Source organism: Balearica regulorum, chromosome 15, assembly GCF_011004875.1.
Source record: "Balearica regulorum gibbericeps isolate bBalReg1 chromosome 15, bBalReg1.pri, whole genome shotgun sequence".
Taxonomy (NCBI): domain Eukaryota; kingdom Metazoa; phylum Chordata; class Aves; order Gruiformes; family Gruidae; genus Balearica; species Balearica regulorum.
In genome coordinates this window covers 2,923,855-2,945,146 of record NC_046198.1, presented here as the reverse complement: position 1 = coordinate 2,945,146, position 21,292 = coordinate 2,923,855, and the positions used below count along the sequence as shown (strand labels likewise).

Here is a 21,292-nt window from a genome sequence, read left to right as displayed (position 1 = left end):
GCCAGGCACCAGCACGTGCGGTGTCCTTTGCCACCCAACGCCGCGGTGTCCCTGCTGCCGGTGACAAAGGGTTGCCGCTCAGCGTGGCTCTCGGTGGGCCACCGGCTGCCCCGGCAGCAGGAAGAGGAGGGAAGCGCGGTGCCGGCAGGAGCCAGCAGCCCGTGTTTACTCTGCGGCCCAAGTCGGTGGATCCCATCCCCTTATCTCAGCCGCGCCAGGGCAAAGAGCGACGCGGGGCCTCATAAAGCACCCAGCTGCCAAGAACCAGCGGGGACCCGCCGCGGGGACCCACTGCACCCCACGGCTCCCCTGCCCCGTGGCAGTGCTGGGAGAGCAGGGCTGACCCACGGCACGGGGAGGGCAGCCGGCCCTTCCCCAAGGCCCTCACCACCAGACCAGGTTCCCACCAGAGCCCATGGCCCCAGCGCTGTTACCAGGGCCCAGCGGAGGCATTCCCTGCTTTGCAACAGCTCTTTGTTGGCCTTGAAAGGGAAAAAGCACCCGGGAAGGGGCAGCTGCCCCCCGCCTCGAGCACTCCAGCCCTGCTAGGGGGCTGAGGAAGGTGGGGGGGCCCTGGCTGCCACCCCCCCCCCCCCAGCTCCTGCTGTCCCAGGGGGGTCAGGGCTCAGCTCAGCCCTGGGGGACACCGACAGACATGGGGCTGAGCCCAGGCAGCAGCACAGGGGGAAGCAAGACACGGGCAGCACTACACCAAAAGTACAAACAGGCTTTATTGGAGCTCAGTACGCCGCAGGTGAAAGCCCCCCAGCACCAGGCTGCCCCTGCCCAAGTGAGGAGGGAGCAGCCCCAAGCCAGGGCAGGGGGCAATGCCAAGGTGAAGGGCAAGGTTGGTGGGAGGGTTGAGGTGCCAGGGTTGGAGCCCCCCCCCCCCATCACCCAGGGGAGTACAGGCTTCACTCCCTCCCCCTAGCCAGAGCTGGTGGTGGGTTTTGGGGAGTCTGGCAGGGCCCTGGCTGCTGGGAAGGGCCAGGCCAAGCTGCAGCGAGTGCAGAAATGCAGCCAGGGTGACTCTGGCCCCCCACACAGCTGGAGGGGAGAGGCAGCGGCAATACCTGGAGGAGGGCCGAGGGGCTGCAGGACCAACACTGCCCCAGAGGAGGCAGCTCTCCTCGCCCTCTCCCTGCCCTGAACCCCAGGGGTGTCTCCCCACGCACGGGCTGGGCTCAGAGCGGCCAAAGGAGCCAAGAAAGAGCAAGAGGCAGCAGCTGCTGAACCACGGGAGCCCTTTTATTGCACAGCCGAGCAGGGCACGGCCCCCTCCTCTGGCCAGAGATACAGGAGCCTGCCCCAGGGCTCAGCCCGACCCAGCCAGCGGGAGCACAGGACAGGGGGAACGGGGCCCTGGGAGCAGAGGGGAGCCCCACCACATCCCCTCCGCTCCCCCATAGGCCTTGCAGCAGCGGCTGGAGCACAGCAGGGTCCTGGACAGCTCAGGCTGGGTGGACGAGTCGATGGAGGGCAGGCACCATGGCAGAGAAACGGTGCCCAGCTCAGCAGGGCACTTCTGCTCCCCCTGCCACGCTCCAGCCTTCACCCAACCCTCAGGGAGAGCCTACGCCAAGAGTTAACGGAGCCAAGGGTGTGTTTTGATCCCTTGGGGAAGCAGAGGAAGGGACGAGGAGAAGAGGAGGCAGTAGACGTGGGAAGGCAGCAACGGGCAGCAGAGCCAGGGCAGCACAGCCGTGCCAGTGCTCCAGGCACCGTGATGCCTGCACAGGTCGGCCCAGTCCTCTCCCCGCTTCCCGCAAAAGAGGGTCCCCAGCTCCGAGGGGCCGGGGCGCATTTCCACTGAGCAACACCGCCCCATGTCACGTCTGTGCCAACGAGAGCTCCTCCAGGCCTTCCTTCCCCAGCCGGTACCTGGCGAGGTCCTTGCGGGTGACCATGCCCACCACCTGCCAGGGAAGGGACAGGGTACGGCTCCGCACGGCGTTCCCCCCCCCAAGGAGCCCAGGCTGCCTGCACGCAGCAGGCAGGGACTCACCTCGTTGCGATTGTCCACGACCACCAAGTGCCGCAGTCCCAGGGCTCGGAAGAGCTTGAACACCCGCGGGAGAGACGCTTCCTGCAAGGCAGAGCAGGGCTGTGACATCCCTGGATGGCACCCATCACCCAGCCGTGACCCCGCGGCAACTGGCTCCCCAGGATGCCGGGGCGCAGCGGTGACCCTGGCCATTACCTGAGGCACGGTGTAGGGCGAGGGGTTCATGAACTCGCTGAGGTCGATCATGCACTCACGCTCATCCTGGGAGACGTGGATGGACTGGATGGGGGGGAAGCGGGGGTAGGCATCCCGAAAATCCTTCAGCTTCAGCCGCCGCTGCACCAGGCTCAGGTTGGCCCTTTCCACAAAAATCTTGGGAGGAGAGAGACGGTTGGGGACTGTCCCACAGTGCTGACAGGCACCGGGGCCAGGACAGTGCACAGAGGCAGGGAGGGAAGAGAGCAGGAGCGTGGGGCAGATGGACCAGAACACCACTCTGTTTCCCGTTCACTCAGAGTTTGTGAGCCCAGTGGGGTGCAGGATGATGCTGGGGTAACCCCGGCACAGCAGCCCCCACCGACTCCTCAGGTGAGCTGAGGGAGATGACGGACTCTCCACCAGCTCCTCCTGAGCAAGGCAGGCAGCAAGGGGCCCAAGGCAGCAGTGGGACAGGGGCACCGGGGCTCAAACACAACCCGAACAGCCTCCACGCAGCATCACCCACCTTGTGCTTCAGCAGGACGATGAGCTGGGAACGCAGGATCAAACCCCGCAGTCCTGCCACCTGCAACAGAGCACCATGCATGAAACAGGGCTGGGAAGGGCGGGCAAAGGTCCCATGCCATGGCCAGCCCCCCGCTGCATCCCCTCGCAAGGGGCACCCGGCCCACCTGCGTGGCGTCAGGGTTGCTCTCCACCACCGGGAAGCCGTTGTGGTTGGAAGAGGTGTCGCTGAGGATGTCTACAACCGTGCCCACTCGCTCGATCCTCCGCAGGCAGGTGACAGGAGTGCTCATGACCTCCCTGCAGGCAAGGCTTGGTGTGAAACACAGCCCCACAGCAGCACGCCCCAAATATCCCCCCCAATACACATGCCTCCACAGCCCTGATGCCTCCTCTGTCCCCAAAACCTGCCAGGGACGTGGGGAGGGAACGCACCGCAGGCCACGCTCCCTCTGGGGAAGGAGCTGGGCTGGTGGCACCAGGGGACAGCAGGCTCCTGGGACCAAAGCATGTCACCACCTCCATTTCCAGCTCAGGCCAACAGCACGGTCCAAAAGCTGCTGCCCCGGGAGTGGCGAGCACCCCCCAGGCCACCTACCTGGCTGTGAGGGAGTGGGATGTCACCGGGGCCTCCCAGTGCAGGAAGGGCACGCTCTGCAGCTGGATGTGCATGTCATAGAGACCCTGCAACGAGAGCCGAGCCGTCAGGAGAAGCCTGGTGAGACGCCAAGGGGTACGGCCAGGCAGCAGCTCCCCTCCGAGAGGGAGCACACGCTTGTCCTGGCCCCCCCCCCCTCAGCTCCCCAGTGCCCCGACCCCGATCCACAGCCTCTCGCCAGCTCCTGGAGAGCACCCCAGCCCTCACCTCCACAAAATAGTCTCCCACAATCTTCGCCGTCATCAGCACCAGCATGATGGGGAAACCGTAAGTGACGTTGCCTGTCGCCTCCATCATGATGACTGTGAGACTCAGCGTCATCCGCACTATCCCACCTGTGAGAGGTGCCCGAGGAGTTTGGGGGTTCAGGGGGGCAGGGAAACACAGGGTGAGGAGATAGCAAAACACCAGAGACCCCTGAGTTTCTGCACGGTGATCCAGGACTGCCCTGGACGAGCCCAGCCCTCGCTAGTGCCCCAGCACTGCCCGTGCTCGGCAGGGTTATCAGGAAGCCGACAGCCAGGCTGGGCTTCAGCTGGGGAAGAAGCTGCACCAGGGAAGGAGGGAACAGATGTTTCCCGTGCCACCTTCACTCCAACACGAGCAGGAGGCGGCTGAGTCTCCTCCGCGGGGAACTCACCTAGCTGTGCAGCAGCTCCCATCAGGGCGTACTTCCCCGGGTCAGCCCAGATCTGAGTACAGGAGAGAGAAGGGGCTGAGTCAGCTGCTGGCACCAGGGCATCCAGAGATAGCGAGCACTGCCCTGGCCCCCAGACCCCCTTCCAAAGTGGGGAGGAGCGCCTGAGGCTGCCTGTACAGCCCAGGTGCTGGCAGGGATCCGTCACGACATGGGAAAGCCCAGACCCAGCTCAAGAAATCATCAAGTGAGAAGCCAACCCACTCCAGACTGCTGTGCCAAGCTCTCAGCCAGCTCCACGCACACTTTTAGCCACAGCTCCGTGTGCCGCCTGCCCAGCGGCAAGGAAGGAGGGCTGGGTGCCACGGCTCCCCACCAGCCAGTGCCTCTTCCCACCGAGGACTCACCGAGCCTTTGGTCAGGTAGGACAGGGAGATGCCAAAGAGCCTCCCCCAGGCAGCACCGATCAGCAGGGAGGGGATGAAGACCCCTGCAGACACCGTGAGGCCGTAGGTCCAGCAGGCCAGGAAGAAATACATCAGCGTGAACATGCCCAGCGTCATGGGGTTGTAGGAACCTGGAGCACAGACAGAACGGAGAGAGTCAGTGCCAGTCCTGCAGCCCAGGGGACACCGTGATGGGCTGCAGCTATGGGACAACAGACAGCAGCAGCCCCATGGCACCTCCCAGCAGTGAAAGTCCCTCTCATTGGGTCCACCTTCCTCCCAACACCCTCCCTAGCAGCACAAGCCTTTCAAACTGGCTCTTTAGGTTGTTTCTGCGCCCTCGAGGGCCCCCCAGCTGGCTGGTGCCATCCCAAGCCCTCCCATCCCACCCAGTCCAGCAGACGCTTTTCCTCCATCTCACAACCCGCGATGACCCGTCCCCTCCCAGCCCCACGGTTCCCAGCCTCCCACAAGGCAGCGTGACGAACTTCAAAGCCCCGAGGGACAGCCAGTGCTGGAGGATGAGGTCGGGAAGACACAGGTGCTGGTGAGCTGGCAGGGGTCCCACCACCAGCTTTGGGATCAACTCAGAGTAGGTCCTGGAAACCCTTTCCTGTCCCGCAGCTCCCACGGCTGCTCCAGCCAGTCCCAAACTGTCTCATGGCGCAGGCTGTGCCAGCACAGCAAGACCCTGCTGTCCCCAGGACTCGGTCTACCGCTATTTTAGGACTGCTGAAAAACTCAGTCTACTTTAAACAAGGACTTTGCAACCTCTCCGCCTTCACAGTCAACAGACCGAAGCCCTGAACCAGGGAGAGCCCAGCACTGCAGGAACAACCCCGAGACCCAGGACGGACGGTCATCGCTTGGCTTCAGGTGGCCAAGCTGCACTCTCTGGGCTGAGGGTTTAGAAATTCGGAGGTGGGCACAAAGCTCAGACCAGCAGGCAGAGGGCACGCTGTCATTACTCTGGGTCCAAGGGAAATGGGAGCTGGAATCTGGGAGCTAAATCATATTTCTCAAGCGAATCCAAACTCCAAAATCCACCTCCGCCACCTGCCCAGAAGGTAAAGTCATTTGGGGGCAAGAGGCCCTGCTAAGTAAGAAAACAGCCAGGGACGTTTCCAGGACAGACTCCAGATAGCCAGCGAGGGTCAGACGTGCTCTCATGCAACTCGGAAGCAACAGCTTGCAAACACGCATGAACAAAACCAGGTCCTCGTCCACAGGCTCCATAGGCTCCCAAGACCACAGCCCTTTGGCCGAGCTTGTAGGTGCCACCGGGCACAGCAGCCATCCCTCCTCCTCCCACCACGGCAGGAAAGGAGCAGGCACAGTGCTTCACCAGATCCCACCGTTCCCGTGCCGGTCACCCCCCACCTCGTCCCACAGGCGGCAAGGGAACAGGTCGGCCACCACACACAAGCCCGGCCCTGCTCCGCTTGTATCCCAGGATCTGCTCGCCAGGGGCGCGGACCTGGGGGGTCATGGAAGAGGTTGACAACGCTCTTCTCAGGTGTGTTGAAGAAGGCAGTGGCCATGGAGTTGTACTCTCCATCAGCGCAGAAAAGCTGAGGGGGAAGAAAAGAGTTAGATGTGGCAGATCTGGGCTGCCCTGAGGCAGGGATGGCTGCTGGGCTCAGGGGGGCTGCGTGCCGGCAAGGCGGCAGCGCTGGGAAGTGGACACCACGCGTGGGTCTCCAGCTCTGCCCATGGTGGAGGGCATTGACTGCAGGGGAGCCAGCGAGGTCCAGTGCCACAAAACCCAGCGGGGTCTCGTCTCCCTGCTCAGCCTCTGCCCAGGCTCAGGGTGCCCCCCACCACCACCCTGGGGGGCCCATTTTCCAGCATCTACCTGCAGGGGATACGCCACCGAGCTCCCCTGGATGGGCTGGCAGTCTCTCGAGCAATAAATCATGACAAACCCCACGGTCGCCGTCACCGCTGCTACCAGCATGGCCTCGACCACCTGGAGGCAGGGCCGGTGGATGTACCTGCGAAGGGAGCGGAGACGTGAGGGTGGCACCCCGGGGTGTGGGCGAGACTACCCACAGCCCAGCTCAGCACATCACACCAGGCATACAGACAGGCTGGCTGCCTCCGCTCCCTTCCCAGAGCCCTGCCAGGCTGTCCTGGTCCTGCTCTGTCCTCTGGCGAAGCTGGTGGAGGTTGGGGACCAGCAGCAAGAACAGCTTTGCCCGCCCAGCTCCAGCAGATCTGCTCACCTCCCCTGCACGGAGCCGGGCACAGCTCCCATGGAAAGGTTGGTGCTGGGGGACAGTGCAGTGCCCAGAACACTGGGGCTCACGAAGCCCCGAGCCGAGCGATGCCCTGGAAGCTGCTGCAGACCCCTCACCGCTCTGCTGCCACAGGCCATCCCCTTCCTGAGACCACGCGGCTGGCCCTGGGGTTTGACAAGCTGGTGACAAGTACTGGCTGTGCCAGACGGGGTTCTGATGCCTTTAGCAGCGCGGATGCCTTTAAGAAGCACGGAACAATCAGGTCCGCACGGTGTTTGCGCTTCTTTGGGCCCTCAGATCACTAAAGGAAGATACTTAGAAGGGTCAGAGCAGAGGCAGGGTGCTGCAGGTCACAACCTCAACTGCAGGCAGCGAGAGGCACACGGCATCTGCCTCCCAGCTCCCAGGGGCTGCTGCTCACGTTATTTATGTGTGAGATTACAGCCTTGCTCAGGCTGGGATTGCCGCTTCGAGGGAGCGCAGAAGGCACCAGCCAACCCATGCCAATCACCTTAGCCATCCACGAGCTCTTACCTGATCCGGAACATCGTTAACCAGTAATTGAGGGCGTTGAACAGGGCCCCGAGGATCCCACCTGCAAGTGCAAAAGAGGGAAAGCTCAGCATGCAGGTCCCAGGCTCTCCTACGGCTGCCCAGGACACGAGGAACATGTGGAAGCTCAGGGAGACATCAACCACCCATCCAGCAGCCCTGGGACACGTGGACACTGTCCCCAACACCAAGAGGAGCCCGGCACCAGCAGTGGGGTGGCTGGGGGCCAGCGTCGCAGCCCTGGCACTAGGCAGACGAGGGACAGGCCAACTCCGCGGGGATAAGGGCTGCTCGTTTGAAAGCGAGAAGCTTCCCACGACTGCGACATACTGACCCCACTCAAGGACTTTGCAGCACACGTATTAAAGGGTTTTGCCTTTGCTACAAGGGTGGAGGTTGAGCCAGGATCCAGCTCTCGCCCCTGCATAAGCCCCACAAGCAGCCTCTGCTCCAGAGTTTAATGGATTTCCCACTCTTCCCCAGGAAACTGGATCCCAATGCTTTTTAGACCCAGCCAGACAACAGTGGAAATTATTCAGACTAATCAAATTGAAAGAGCAGCACTCTCTTACCAACCACTCCCATAAAGATGAAGATAGGAATTTCCTGGATCGTATATCCCATTTTCTGTAAGAAAGAAAGAAAGAAAGGGGGTTCCGATCTCCTGGCCTATCTGCAGCCCCACAGCTGGTCACTGTCTGCTGGGACAGCACCAGCCTATGCCAGTGAGCGGCTTCCAGAGCTGCCCCAAAACCTCCCCCGGACACCCAGCAGCCCCCAGACCCAGCACTGGCTGCAGAAAAACCTTCTGCTGGGGTTGGTGGAGCTCGAATCCAGCAAGATCCCACAGCTTGCTAGGGCAGAGCCTGCCACAGCCCCTGGGTGATGTTTTAAGACAGACTGGTGGCCCCAAGCCACCGTGGGCTGCTTCTAACCCTGTTCAACAGAGCCCTACACGGGGAATACCTGTGCCATACCTCGTTATCAAACCTGCCGAAGTTGATGAGCCCAGGGCTGGAGAGATCCCAAGCATTGCCGTGGTAAACGCTCAGGACAGAGTTCAGAGTGAACGTAGATATCATGGAGGCAAAGAACTGGAAAGAGATGCAGCCCAGAGTCACTGCCAGATACCTCCAGCCCCGTTCCCTCACCACACCCCCCCCACCCCACCCCAAACCACCTCCCCGGGTAGGGCTTGGTACCCGTGGTGGAGCAGGACAAGAGGCCACCTTCCCTGCAGCAGCACTCTGGGCAGCTTTCCCTTGGAAAAGAGTTGGCAGCAAGATACTCAGCCAGCTCCGAATTTGGCCCCTGAGGACCAGGGCACAGAAGGGGAGCTGGAATGCTGTTCCCTGGGATGCATTACGCACGGCTGCCCGGCTGGGGCAGGGATGGCAGGATGCTGGGGGCTGCAGGGCATCGGGGAAAAGGCAATGCCTCACGCGGGAGCCGGCAGCCCTCGATTTCCTGCTCCTGCTTTCCAGCACTTACGATTCTCCACGTCAGGAACTGGTTCCAGAAGGAAGCCCCTTCCTCCAAGCTGAAGAGGACACCACCTGCAAGTGCAAGACACAAACACCTTCACAAGGGGCTCATGCCACAGACCCTCGGCTCATAGCACCAGCCATGGCACCCAAATTCATCCCAGCCCGCATGCTCCACGCTGCCCCAGACCTCACAGGCTCCAGTGAAGGGACCAGCATGCCCACCAAGCCACCAGTGATGTACCGATCACACTGCAGCCCCTCTGCTGCCCTCCTCCGTCCCAGGGAGGCAACATTTGGGATCTGAGACATATGACCCCCCCTCCTCTCTTCCCAAGACCTGCGCAGCACAGCAGGACAGCTTGGAGTGGGGCCGGGCACCCGCAGTGCCCTAGGCAGATCCAGGCAGCTGCCTCTGTGCAAGTGGGAGCAACCTCCTGACGAGATCCACAGGCAGGCACCGCTCAGCGGCAGAGAGCCAAGACACGTACCCACGGGGGCCCCAAACGCAGCCGAGACGCCAGCAGCAGCTCCAGCCGAGACAAAATCCCTTTTTTCTGTGTCTCTGCGGAAGTACTCGAAGATCTGAAACACCGAAACAAAGGCAGGTTTAGGGCTGGCCACAGGCATGAGTTTAGGGGAGCCATAGGGTATGCCATATACCACCCCAAGCCACCAGTGTGACCCCAAGGAACAGCCCAATTTGAGCACAGGAGGACACCGGCAGCACAGCCCCGCAGCCCTCAACACCAACCTTGAAGTCTCGCTTTAAAGACGTGGATCTTCCCTGGGAGATCCCGGCAGCGATCACCGCTCCAGAGTGAATCATGGGTCCTTCCTACGAGCAGGAAAGCAGAGTCAGATCGGAGAAGGACGAACCCCAAGGATCATCAGGGATGGCTGAATGCTCCTCACCAGGTCACAGCTCTGAAGAAGCTGGCCGGGAGGATTTCTCTCCGGGAAATGCAGACCTTGCCATTTCCCCCCCCTTTAAATCCTCATTCTAGCAAGTGGCTCCGATGGCGGCCACCTCCTCCCACCAGCGGTCCCTCCAGCCGAGGGGACAGGGGCAAGCCAGAAAGGTCCCAACGGGGCACCCACGTCTCCCCATCTAACATTTGCAGGGACAACCACCGATGGACATAGGCTGCTGCTCTCCCATCCTCGGCCGAGCCGCACACAGGCTGGCTCAGGGGCTCCCCAAACCCGGCCATGCCGCAGGCACCTCGGCCAGCGGAGCAGGGAGTAAAACCGGGAAGTCACTGCAGGGCCCCTGACGCCCCGTCCCCAGCGCAGGGCCGGTGACGGGCTGCGGCAGGCGTGCCAGCAGCGTGTCACACCACGCCAGCAGCATGTCAGAGAGCGCTTTGTGCACATCACCTTCCCAACGGCCAGGCCGCCGACCACCGAGAGGATCACCCCGCAGACTTTGATCACCAGGGTCTGCAAAACAGAGAGGACAGTCACAGCGCATCACAGGGGTGGCACGAGGAACACGACCACGGCGGCCATGGGGGACACAGACCCAGCCAACCGCAGGGGCAGGAGCCAGCGAACCCGGGGGGAACTTGTGATTCTCAGCCCCTCGTTGTGGCCATGGCGTTGGGCAACTTTCTTCTGGGCCAAAGCAAAAAATGACCCAAAGCTGCTCTTCTCAGCACCAGCTGCCCATCCCAGGGCAGGAGGTTTAACCGCCCGACACCAGCGGGGGAACAGCTACGGAGCCGGGCAGCGCGGCAGGGGGCTCGTGTCAGCTCCCTCTGCCGCAGCACAGGCAGGGACCACCCCGTGAGCACCCCCATCCCAGGCAGAAGACACACACATCCCACCACCTCCCACGTCCTACCTTGAGGCGGACAACGTGCGGGATCTTCACACCGTTGAGGTAGCATTTGATCTGGGGAATGCCGCTGCCGGCTGCGACGGGCTGCGAGGAGCAGGGAGAGCGTTAGCGGCTGCCACGTACGGGACGGGGACACGCTGCCCGCCTGACCCTCGTCCATCAGCACGGGGCACACCAAGCACACCTCGGGGAGGCTCAGAGACGGGGCCAAAGCCTCCCTACAGGCTCTGGAGGCGGTGCCCCTAAGAGCAAATGTGTCGGGGGGGAAGGAGCTGGCTGGGTTCTTGGGGGCATTAGGGTGTCCCCACCACCGTGCCATGGCGAGAGGCCCAGTGCTGCAGGAGGCTCACACTTGGTGGCCAGGGAGAGCAAGGGCCAAGCCACAAGGAAGACGCTGCTGACTCAGAGCAGCCCGTGGGGAGCCATCGGCCCATCCCGGCCATAACCCGCCCCGGTCTCTGGCTCGTCCTCCCGAGCGTGTCCCCGAGGCACCCGACCAGCCTGCTCTCTGCAGGCACTCGTGTACGCCCAACACGGAGAGGCTGAGCCGGGGCCAAGGCTTGCAAGAGCTGCGTCTGCACCCAAGGCTGAAGCACACCTCCGCCCCAGGCCACCAGGGAAGGGCAGCACATCCCACCAGTCTGACAACCCAGGAGAAGCTCGGCAGCATAGCTGGAGCCAACACCAAGGGATCGAGGCTACCAAGAGCCAGTCTGGCAGAAATACATTTGCCTGTTTTCTGGAGACGTGATCCTGCTTCCCCCACGTAAAGAGCTGGTACAGGAGACATGGGGGTACCCACCCAGGCCACTTCCAAACTCTTACCTCTATGAAAGCAACGATCACGGAGCCCACCATCACCACGCTGGCATTCAGGGTGGCCCACAGTAACAGGGAGAAAGACAGGCCCCCTTTCTCTGTGAACTTGTCAATGTCTGGGGAAGCAGCTCAAGGAAAGACCAGTATCAGTTGGGTACCATCCCTCCCACCATGATAAAACATCGCTAAAATGCTTCTTGGACCCATCCACAGCTCAGCCCCACGGCAGGACCTTAGACGGCAGAGTCCATGCCGCCAAACCCAGGTGAAGAAGCGCTGCCCTCTCCCCCGGCACCCCGCTCGTGGCTACCAGGAGCGGAGATCCTGCAGCTCCCGGCTGGCCGGTGGCCACTGCTCCATGGGAGGATACTGCCCTTCACCACCCGGTACTTCAGCCCAGCCAGGTTCTCCACCACGATGTCGATGAAGCAGGCGACAAGGCCAGTGAGGATGCCGATCATGGCACAGATGACCCAGCGCTTGATCTCCACCGTCCGGAAAGCCTGAGTGACAGACAGCCATCGGACCCTGCTGCCACCCAGCCCGGCCCCTGTCGACACTGAGGGGATTCCAACCCACCTGGCCACCCTCCCCAACACAGCCCTAAGCCACAGGCTCTGAGGAGAGCTGCCCAGGGAAAATCGATGCTGGCTGAGCCGGGATTGCAAAGCATGGCCACAATTTACTTATTTTAAGCCAGTGCCCTCGCCCCTCTGTGGGATCCCTAACAGCAGGTGGGCTTTTCCAGTTCGCCTGTCTCCTCCTGTTTGGCTTCTTGCTGCAACACCGACTCCCAAAGCCCCCGGGGCAGATGCTTCACAGGGCTCCAAGAAGTCCTTCTGCTCAGGGGCCTGCCCCGTGCTGCCCGGCAATGCCGCCATGCTCCCATTCGAAGCATCCTATGCTGGGTTCTTGCTCCTGAAGTTTTATGGCTTGTCACAAGCTGGTCAGTGCCCAAAAACCCACCCTGGCTCAAGCGCTGCTTTGAGCATGACCGTCTCTGGGGTGGAGAAGCCCCCCAGCAGCTGGGCGGGGGGGAACAGCTTCCCCGGGCCATCCTGGCTGCAGGGATGGTGGGCAACCGGTTCGTGGCAAAACTCACCGTGTGGTTTATCCTCCTCTCCTCCTCCAGGAACAGCTGGTTTTCACTGTTGTCATAGTCCAGGCTCTAGTTCAGGAAAGGGAGATGCTGTTAGCGTCTAGCGCAGGGGAAGAAACACCTGTGCTGGAGAGGGCTGCCCTCAGACCCTCCCCCTGCCCCTCCACACCTCCCTATCATTTTCCTCCCTCGACCCCGCTCCTTCCCCGCCAAACCCCCCCTGGCTGGGCAGCCACGAGCCCTCACCCCACGTACCTCACCCACTGCATCCCAGAGGACAGAGCCAAGACGGGGGGGGGAAGATGGGTGCTTACCTCGTACTTGAGCGACAGGAGCTTCTCGTTGTGGGGGATCTCGTTGGGATGCTGCCGTGGGAGCTCCGTCTCCTGCGGGACACAATGCACAGATCAGGAGGGCCAGGTCCGAGTCCAACCCTCCTCTCTGCAATGGAACTGCTGGTTTAATGCTGGTTTTCACGCTCAGGAGAGGTGAGGAATGCTGCAGAGACCCGAGCCCTAGCGCAAGCTGCCCAGCAGGCCAGGCTCTGGGATGATTTTCCACCAGTTGGTGGATGTACGGGATTTTAGGCAGCTGGCACAGACTGTCAGGCGTACGCCCTTGCCCACCACCTCTCCACTCCCTGGGCAGATGGAGGGTTTGCCCAGCTGGGTACCGCGCTGCCATGTTGACCCAGCGTCACCTCCAAGCAGCTCCGGCAGAGGCCAACCTTTCACCTTGGCAGGAAGTTCCTTCGGCCGAAAGCAAGGAGCTATTTCAAGCAGGCCCATGTTTTTGGGCAGAAACCAAATTCTGGTTCCCAAACGCCTTTGGCCACTCAAGCTGTTCCCAACTCCGAATTAGGGCATTTACTGGGGGGGGGCAGCAGCACCCCCCACCCTTCCCTGGCCCCACATTACAGCTATGGCCAAAGCCAGCCCACCCTTTCCTCCGAGGCGTCGATTAAGACATATTTCTTCCCATTTCAGAATTCCTCAAGAAATATTTAGCAAAAGTCTCCCTCCCCTTTGCTCTTCCTACCACTCCAGAGCTGAGGCAGGAACATCTGGGGGAGAAAAGCTTCTCAGGTGTGCACGGAGGGGGAATAACTTGAAACGTGAGAGTTTTTGCAAGATCCCCGTCTGCCGCTAACCCTGTCCCCAGGTCTGAGACTCTCCCACTATACATCCCCTCCCTTGCCTTTGCGCTGGGCAGCGGGCAAGAGAAGCCGCTTGGAGCTCTCACGACAAGAAAGAACTCTCTTCCCACGCCACTAGATTCTACGTTCACTCCCTCGGGAAGAAGGTTCCTGTGCCGGCCGGTCGGTCGGTGCTGCCGCCCAGAGAGGTGCAGGGGACCACAATGACCTCAGGCCAGCGCTGCGGCAGAGAGGAAGCAGCAATGGTCGAGGCAGAGGGGCAGCCAGCTGCCCGCGCCATGAAGGTTGCCCAGCCCAGGAGGGAGCACCGGAGCCCTCGTGGGACAAGGGAGGTACGGAGGGGGGACAAAAGCAGCCGTTAGTGCTCTAAGTAATGGCGGGCCCCTTTCTGTGCCACTCACCAGCTCACGGATGTCCTCGTTGAGGTCCACATTGCTCAGCTGCCCGATGCGCAGGAAGGAGGAAGAAGTGAGCTGAGGACAGAAGGGAAAACGGGGTCAATTCCCGAACGCGCCGCAAGCCTTGGCAGAGGGAAGGAGCAGGCTCGTGGGCGCTCGTGCTCTGCCCCCCCCACTGAGCTCTGCCTGTCTGCCTGCCACCGGAACCCCCCCGCAGCACAGCACCCATGGACGGCTGCTCTCGAAGGACACAGCGAGGAGATGGGACCCGCCGCCCCGGAGGGAGCACAAGGCAGCAGCAGCCTGCCGGGGTTTGGGTGAGCTGCTCCAACCTGTTGGCTGGCAAAGCCGCCTCGTCCCGGGGAAGGTGCCAGCCAGCGGCGGCTCATTCGGGACTGGCAGCCGGCAGCCCTGAGGTCCGGCAAGTCACCAACAGCCTCGGGCCGAGGCAGCAACCGTGCGGGCAGCAAACCCGTGCCGAGCAGCACGTTCCGCACTCCCCTGGAGCCAGGGAGGGATAGACCCCCGAACAGCAAGTGCCGTCTCCGCGGTCACGAGCACACCAAGACCTGCCGGGGCCATTCCTCAGCCGGCACGGCTGGCCAGCGATAAGGGATGGCCGAGGGCACGTTTGGCTCTGCCATCTGCTCCGTAGGAGCGTTCCCAGCTAGGGAGATGAGCACGTCGGTGTGTTCATCTCCCTGTGAGCACCTGGAACCAGAGCAACAGCAGGACCGGCTGCTAGCCAGCGCACACCAGAGGAAGTGGGGCACGTTGCTCCGGCGTAGCCTCAGGGACACCCTGATGGCCTCTCCGAGCCAAGCCGTCCCCTGCACGATGCTGGGAAGGAGCATTTGCATCTCCCTCTGGGGAGCCGGTTCTCCTTTCACTGGTGACCACTCCGGCTCGTTACTGGCAGTGCAATTGCGTAACATGGGAGGTTTTGGACTATTTGAGGCACCTCTTGTCTCCTGGCCGCCGCAGACAAGGGCTTGGGCCACGGCCGAGCCAGCCGCCAGCTGGGCAGTGCCGCGAGGGGACCCGGCAGAAGCCGGCAAGCTGCCGGCAACCCTCCGCCGTTGTGAAACACGGGAATGCACAAGGGTGCGAGCACTAAGTACAGCCCAAACACCATTTCTCAACGTTAAGATCTTCCCCTCCAGAGCCTCGCCCCTCCCCAGCTGCCAGGCTAAAGGACTGGAGAATAAAAGAGGGATGAGGAGCAGCAGCGGGGCCCTGGCACGTCAGTCCCTCTCTACCGGCACATCCCAGATCGAGCCCCTGCTGCATTAATCCCCATCGATCCCATCTGGAATGCGCAGGCCAGGAGCCGCGCACGTCACTGCAGACGAAGAATATCCCTTTGTGTTTGCAGCCTGACCTATTTTCCCATTTCTCCATCTGTTCCACGTTCTCCTTCGCTCCCTGACCTGCAGGCGGGCCTTGCCCCAGCTTCTCAGACCCCCTTTTGTCCCCAGCAGCCTGAGCCCACAGGAGGAACCGAGCACAAACCGCTCCATACAGCTGTTTTCGGACACCGGTTTGGTGACACCAGCCTGGGCTTTGGAAACAGTCACTCGTGCCACGTCCCCTGCTCACGCCTGGGCTCAGACCTCAGGCACCGAGACCTCGGGCAGCACCGGCCCTTCAGGGAAATTGTCCTTCTGCTAGCCATGGGGGTCCGCAGAAAAACCAAACGCGGCTGAACCGGTGACACCACCCCCCCGAAATACCCCTCTTCCCTACGGAGCGAGCGGCCAGGGCACAGCAGCTCCGCTCCCAATGGATTAGGCAGCAGCAGGACCCAAACACAGACAAAGGGAAAGGAGCTGCACTTGAACCTGGAGCTGAACTTCGTTAGACAAGCAGCATGTTCTAATGTGCACACACACCGCCCCTCCCCAAGTCCTGGCACCCCTGCAGCACCCAGACGGGCCGAATCGCTCTGCGAGCAAAGGGCTGGCTTCCGTCTCGCCCGGCACGGGGATCACATGCTGGGAGGATAGGAAAAAGCTACTTCCATCAGCACCCATCTTTTATAAGAGGAACAGCGGGGATTCAGGCAGCCGGGAGCCGAGACAGAAGGTTATTTGTGCACAGCTCAAAGGTTCACCGAGCACACGGACAGCGCTACCCTCCTCTGGATGTTTTTCAAACTCAGGCCAAGACGGCTGCTGATCCTGGGCACATATGATGTTGGTGTGACTGCTGTATGATTATCTCCGTACAACAACCGGCACTGTTGCCCAAACCCAAAGGACGCAGAGGTTAATCCTGCCCCAGGAGAGGCTCTCAGGCCAGCTGAGCCGGCCCCTGACAGCAGCAGACGAACAGCGGTGGCACCCACCCCTCAGCACTCGCCCCGTTTGGGTGGTAGTGATAATTCCTTACCCATTTGCAGCCCCGCAAAGAGATGCCTGGTGCCTTGATCTGGACCAATACTGCTTAACGCCTTTGTCAGCAGGGTGGTCGGTACGCTGGTGGGCTGCTCTGAGGAGGGACCTCACCAGGCTGCAGGGAAGCCCTCTAAGTTCAACAGAGGCAAACAGAAAGCCCTGCACCTCGGATGGATGTGCCCCAGCGGTTAGAAAGCAGCTTTGCTGAAAAAGTCTTGCAGCGAGTCCGGCGGACGAGTCGAAGAGGAGTCAGGAGCACACACCTGCAGTGGAGGTGGCCAACCACCTCCTAGATGGTGCAAGACCAGAGCCAGCAGGTCCAGGGAATGGATCTCACCCCTCCGCTGGCACCTGCCAGAGCACGCCTGGGACTTGATGTCCCGTCTGGGCTCCCCAGGACCAGAAAGGCACAGAAATGCTGGAGTGAGTCCAGCAAGACAGCCAGGGGCTGGGACATGTGGTAAGACGTAAGAGGAGAAGCTAGGAGATCTTCTTGCTATCCCCAGTCAGCTAACGAGAGGCTACAGGGAAGATGGAGCCAGGCTTTCCTCGAAGCTTCGCATCGATAGGACAAGAAGCAGCAGACAAGTCGCAGCAAGGGAACTTCTGCTTAGATGTCAGAGAGAAACGTTCACCCCGAGGGTGGTGATGCACTGGGGCCAGAGAAGGTGCAGGATCTCTGTCTCTGGAGACCCAAATCTCCACTGGACGTGGCCCTAAGTGACCTGCTCTAACGGATCCACTCTTGGCAGGGGGTGCACTAGAGACCTCCCGAGGCCCTTTCCCTGTACACCACACTGCCGCCCGCTCCGGCACGGCTGCGAGACAGGCGAGAGCAAACTCAGGATCAATCCCAACAAGAAAAAAAAAAAAAACACCTGGCAGAAAAGTCTTGACCACCACCTTCTACTCATGCCCCTAAAGGGCCATCTCTGAGGTGGGGCAGTGGCAGCTGAATGCAGATCCTGGCACCAGCCTGGAGCACCACGGGTCAGGGAGGGAGACGGCAGCACCGCTGCCAGCATCCCGCTTTGGCAGAGGTGACAAGGAGCCACGCCGCCATAGCAGCAGTTTAGCTCTGAGCAGAGCAGTCAAAGAGCAATCCCTGTTTGTGAACAGCAGAATGACTTCAGTCGGCTGAAACGCCGCAGAACCAACCCGGGCTGCGCGCACAGCAACCTGGCAGTGCCTCCCAACGTCGCTCTGAAGAACCGTAAACAGGGTGTGTTGGACCGTGCTCCGCAGCCGATTTCCACTGCCAGCGAGGCCGTTCCCTGCAGGACATCACCCCCCGCGGTGACCACTGCCTGGCGTGAAGACACCCCCCCATACACCGTCCCTTATCACCGTCCTGTTGCTCACTAACGGACTGGAAGCACGTGGCTTTCTGTTATCAATGAGATAAAGCGCGGCACAGACCGCATCAGGAGCCCACAGCAGTATTGCAGAAGCAGCAGGAGGGAAGGAAGAGGATTTCCAGCCCCCAGGGCCTTCTTGGCCCCAGCGCGCTCTGCCAAGGAGCCCCCAGTACCTGCTCGGGTGGGAAGGACAGCTTCAGGCTGCGTCACCGGGCCTCTGACGCGCAAGCACGGCTGCAATGGGCTCCGCACCACGCAGCCATCGTCCCTGAAACACACATCCCTGCAACACATCCAGGAGAGAACAAAGCTCCTCACCTCCAGGTCCATAAGTTGGGAGAAAGCACCCGGAGTCGCCCCGCGGTGTCACCACCCGGTTGCGATTCTGCTTCCAGCCTGACACTCCCACGTGCAAGGGGACACACAACCTGCGGCCCATCCGCCGGCAATCAGGGCTCACCCAGCAGACTTCTCTTTTTCGCCCTCCCCCAAGAGAACACCCTCCCCTACCAAGATTTTCTGATTGCAGCCAGCGCGGCAGCTCTCGGGCATCGCCACCCGGCCACAAAGGCTGCATTTTACACCCTGTTACTTGGAGTTAAAGAAAACAAGACCGACAACACCGAGAGATGCAGAATAAACACACAGAGGTTAACAAGGAGGAGCCGTCCACCAGCAGCAGGCTGGTCCTCAGTTTGGGGACCCCCTGCCCACACACCCCCCATTCCAGGCACCCTCTGAGCAGAAGCATTATACCAATCCCAAAGCCAAGGCATTTTGGCACAGATACAGAGCACATCCTCAATGAGTAGCAAAGGAGAAGTGTTCTTTTTCAAAAAATGCCTAACAGTGGAAACTGGCTGCTCTTACTAAAGCTGTCCAGCCACTTCTCGGCCTGAGAGCCGACACACACGGCTCGAGAACGCGGGAGAGGGGCAGCCCAGGCGCAGGCGCGATGCCCAGACGTACAGGCAGCCTCTCACTTCTTAATATGCTCATGACACTAGAAAGTCCTGGTGAGAGGACGAAGGCTCGGTCAGCCCCGGAGCAGCGCCCAGAGCCCCAAAACTGTAGGAGACCTCTGGCACAGCCCTGTGGCATCCCCTTTACTGTCACGGGTGTCTTTATCCGGTCCCTCCTCACCTCCTGCCCACAAGAGCTGGGTCTCAGTCTCTCACAGCAGTCAGCTGGAGAACTAAAGACCCATTTCCTTTTGTCACTCTAAGATCACTTTCATTTCCATTAAACGAGCACGTGAGAAAGGGAAGAAGCTCCGCTGGGGACATTTTTATTGTATTACCACAACCCCAGTTTAAGTCTCCTGTGAGCCAAGCAGCTCCAGTCTCCTTTGTTTCTCTGCCAAAGCTGCCCTACCTTCACTTTTCAATCTACAGGACTATACAGCATCTAGGTTAAAGGACCGTCTGAGGGAGAGAAGCAGCTGCCCTATGCCAGAAGGCAACTCCTGTGCTACAGTGAGAATCCAACCATTTCTTCCAAGCCACCGGGAAAACCCTTTCCTAACTAACCTGCAGCCATGAGGTCTGGTTAATCCCTATTTTAACACCCTTCAGACCTGCAGAACTCACCATGTGGTCTTTAAAGGTACCACGTGCTGTAAACACACGGACTCCCGCTGTACCGGCTAGGAAGATTATTTTTATTTTCACATCAGAACAGCTGCAACGGCATGGGCGACTCCTTCCAGCCGCCATGCCCCGCTCCCGCAGCGCCACGCTAGGCACTTCCAGCCTAACGAACCCTGCATTTCCCTCTAATTAGCCTGCTGTTCTGACTTGCCCAGGAGCAGGGTGGCACAGAATCACGCTCGGTGAGATGTCCCTGCTAACGGCTGCCAAAGGCTGGCACCACTCCTCCTCCTCCTCTTCCTCCTCCTCCAAGCTCACGTCTCCCAGCAAACTCTTCATATTCAAGGACATCACCCAGAGGCAGCCCCTCTCCCACCCGGCGCTGGTACGGAAGCGCCCCGTGGACCCGGCCTGACGTCCTGCCCAGCCCAGGGCCCTCACCCGGCACGGCCTGCCCAGCCACAGCTTCGCTCCGAAACAGGCACCGAGCGCCTCGGCCGGAGCCACGGCACGCTTCAGTTCACTGCACCGCAGGCGGAGGAGAACCTGCTAGGCAAACCGCCCGAGTAACAGCCTCCGGGTGCACCGGAGAGAAGTTTCTCTTCTGTTAATTACCCAAAATTAATTTGCAAGAAGGAATTGGCCTCCCTGTGTTCGTAACACGTCCCGCTCTGGACTCGCTTCTTGCCAGCGTAGCTCCGTACGCACGACACGACGTCCGCCTCCACGCCAGCGCTGGACACTCTTGTGTTTGAGCCCGACACGTTGGTTTGGACATCGGCAGCGTGCGGGCAACGGGCTCTCTCACAGGACGACGTTTGTTTGTAGACACGAAGGGGAAGCAGGAGCAGGCCCCTGCTCGGCACAGGGCCCGGCTGGCAGGGCCTCGTCTCCGCTGCAGCCAGGCTGAGCGCCGGGCAGGAGCCGGCCCCGCGGAGCTGCGGCAGGGCCCCGGCTGGGCATCGGCACCGCTGGGCGCTGGCACCTCGTGACGGGAGCCGGCCGTGGCGGCAGTGCCCCGCTGCGCAGCGGGCACCGGGCGGTGAGTCAGCCCCCACGCTCAGATTTTCCCCCACGAGTGACCCAAGAGCCCCGTGCCCCGGCCGTGGCTCCTTCCTGGCTTCTCCCCGCACCGGGCCCTGCCAGGTTCTGCTTTCCCCGGCTCGGGGGAGCCCGGAGGGGCCCCGACCTGCCCCCGGGGCTGTTCGGGGAGCAGAGCCCCGGCACCCCGCGGCTCCTCGCCGGCAAGCCCCCGCCCAGCCCCGGGGCAACGAACACGGTTAAACGCCACGGGGGACCGGGACGCAGACACGACCCCAAGCCCGGCCCCTGCCCCCCTCTGGGCGCAGGGAGTCCCGGGACGGAGCAGAACTGCCCCCGGTGCGCCGGTACCCCCCTCCCGGTGCTGGTACCCACCTGCCGGGCACCACCCGCCGCCCCGGGACCGGTGCCGTTGAGCAGCGGGGTGGTCTCGCCCACACGTTGGTCCTCCTCGTCGTCGTCGCCGTCGCGGCCGGACCAGGACACCTTCTTGGCGACGTTGGCCATGCGGGGCGGCAGCACCACGCACCTCCGCCGGCCCCCGCCTCACCGGCCGGTCATGTGACCGTCGGGCCGCCGCCCTCACGTGAGCGCTACGGCGGCCGGCGGGGGCCGTCCTGCCCCGCGGCACCATGGGAGTTGTAGTCCCGCCGGTAGGCCTCACACACCACCACCACCCCCCCCTCCCGCGCCGCTTCCCCGGAGAAGGGCTCAGCGCCCGTCCCCGGCCTGCGGTGAGGCCCCCGGGGAACGCGGGGCTCGGGGAACAGCCGGAGCCGGCGCTTGCTCCAGGGCAGCCATTTGGGAGTGTTTTGTGTGCCTCACCCGAGCCCCCCCCCCCCCCCCGG

The 21,292-nt window shown here is 61.8% G+C and overlaps 1 protein-coding gene across 1 annotated transcript; it reads right to left on the bottom strand.

Annotated features, from left to right (window-relative positions):
* Positions 1-713: 713 nt before the first annotated feature.
* On the bottom strand, positions 714-21,011 carry CLCN7 (chloride voltage-gated channel 7). The gene is made up of 25 exons (XM_075767083.1): positions 20,820-21,011; positions 14,064-14,135; positions 12,821-12,892; positions 12,510-12,575; positions 11,778-11,910; positions 11,414-11,523; positions 10,592-10,672; positions 10,126-10,188; positions 9,500-9,583; positions 9,237-9,330; positions 8,753-8,817; positions 8,239-8,355; positions 7,834-7,888; positions 7,244-7,304; positions 6,325-6,463; positions 5,947-6,040; positions 4,431-4,600; positions 4,027-4,078; positions 3,594-3,721; positions 3,327-3,412; positions 2,896-3,028; positions 2,730-2,789; positions 2,201-2,377; positions 2,006-2,086; positions 714-1,916 (listed from the first exon to the last, which is right to left on the bottom strand). The coding sequence occupies exons 1-25, from the start codon at positions 20,949-20,951 to the stop codon at positions 1,830-1,832; spliced, it is 2,412 nt and encodes an 803-aa protein (XP_075623198.1). The 5' UTR covers positions 20,952-21,011; the 3' UTR covers positions 714-1,829.
* Between the last annotated feature and the right edge of the window lie 281 nt (positions 21,012-21,292).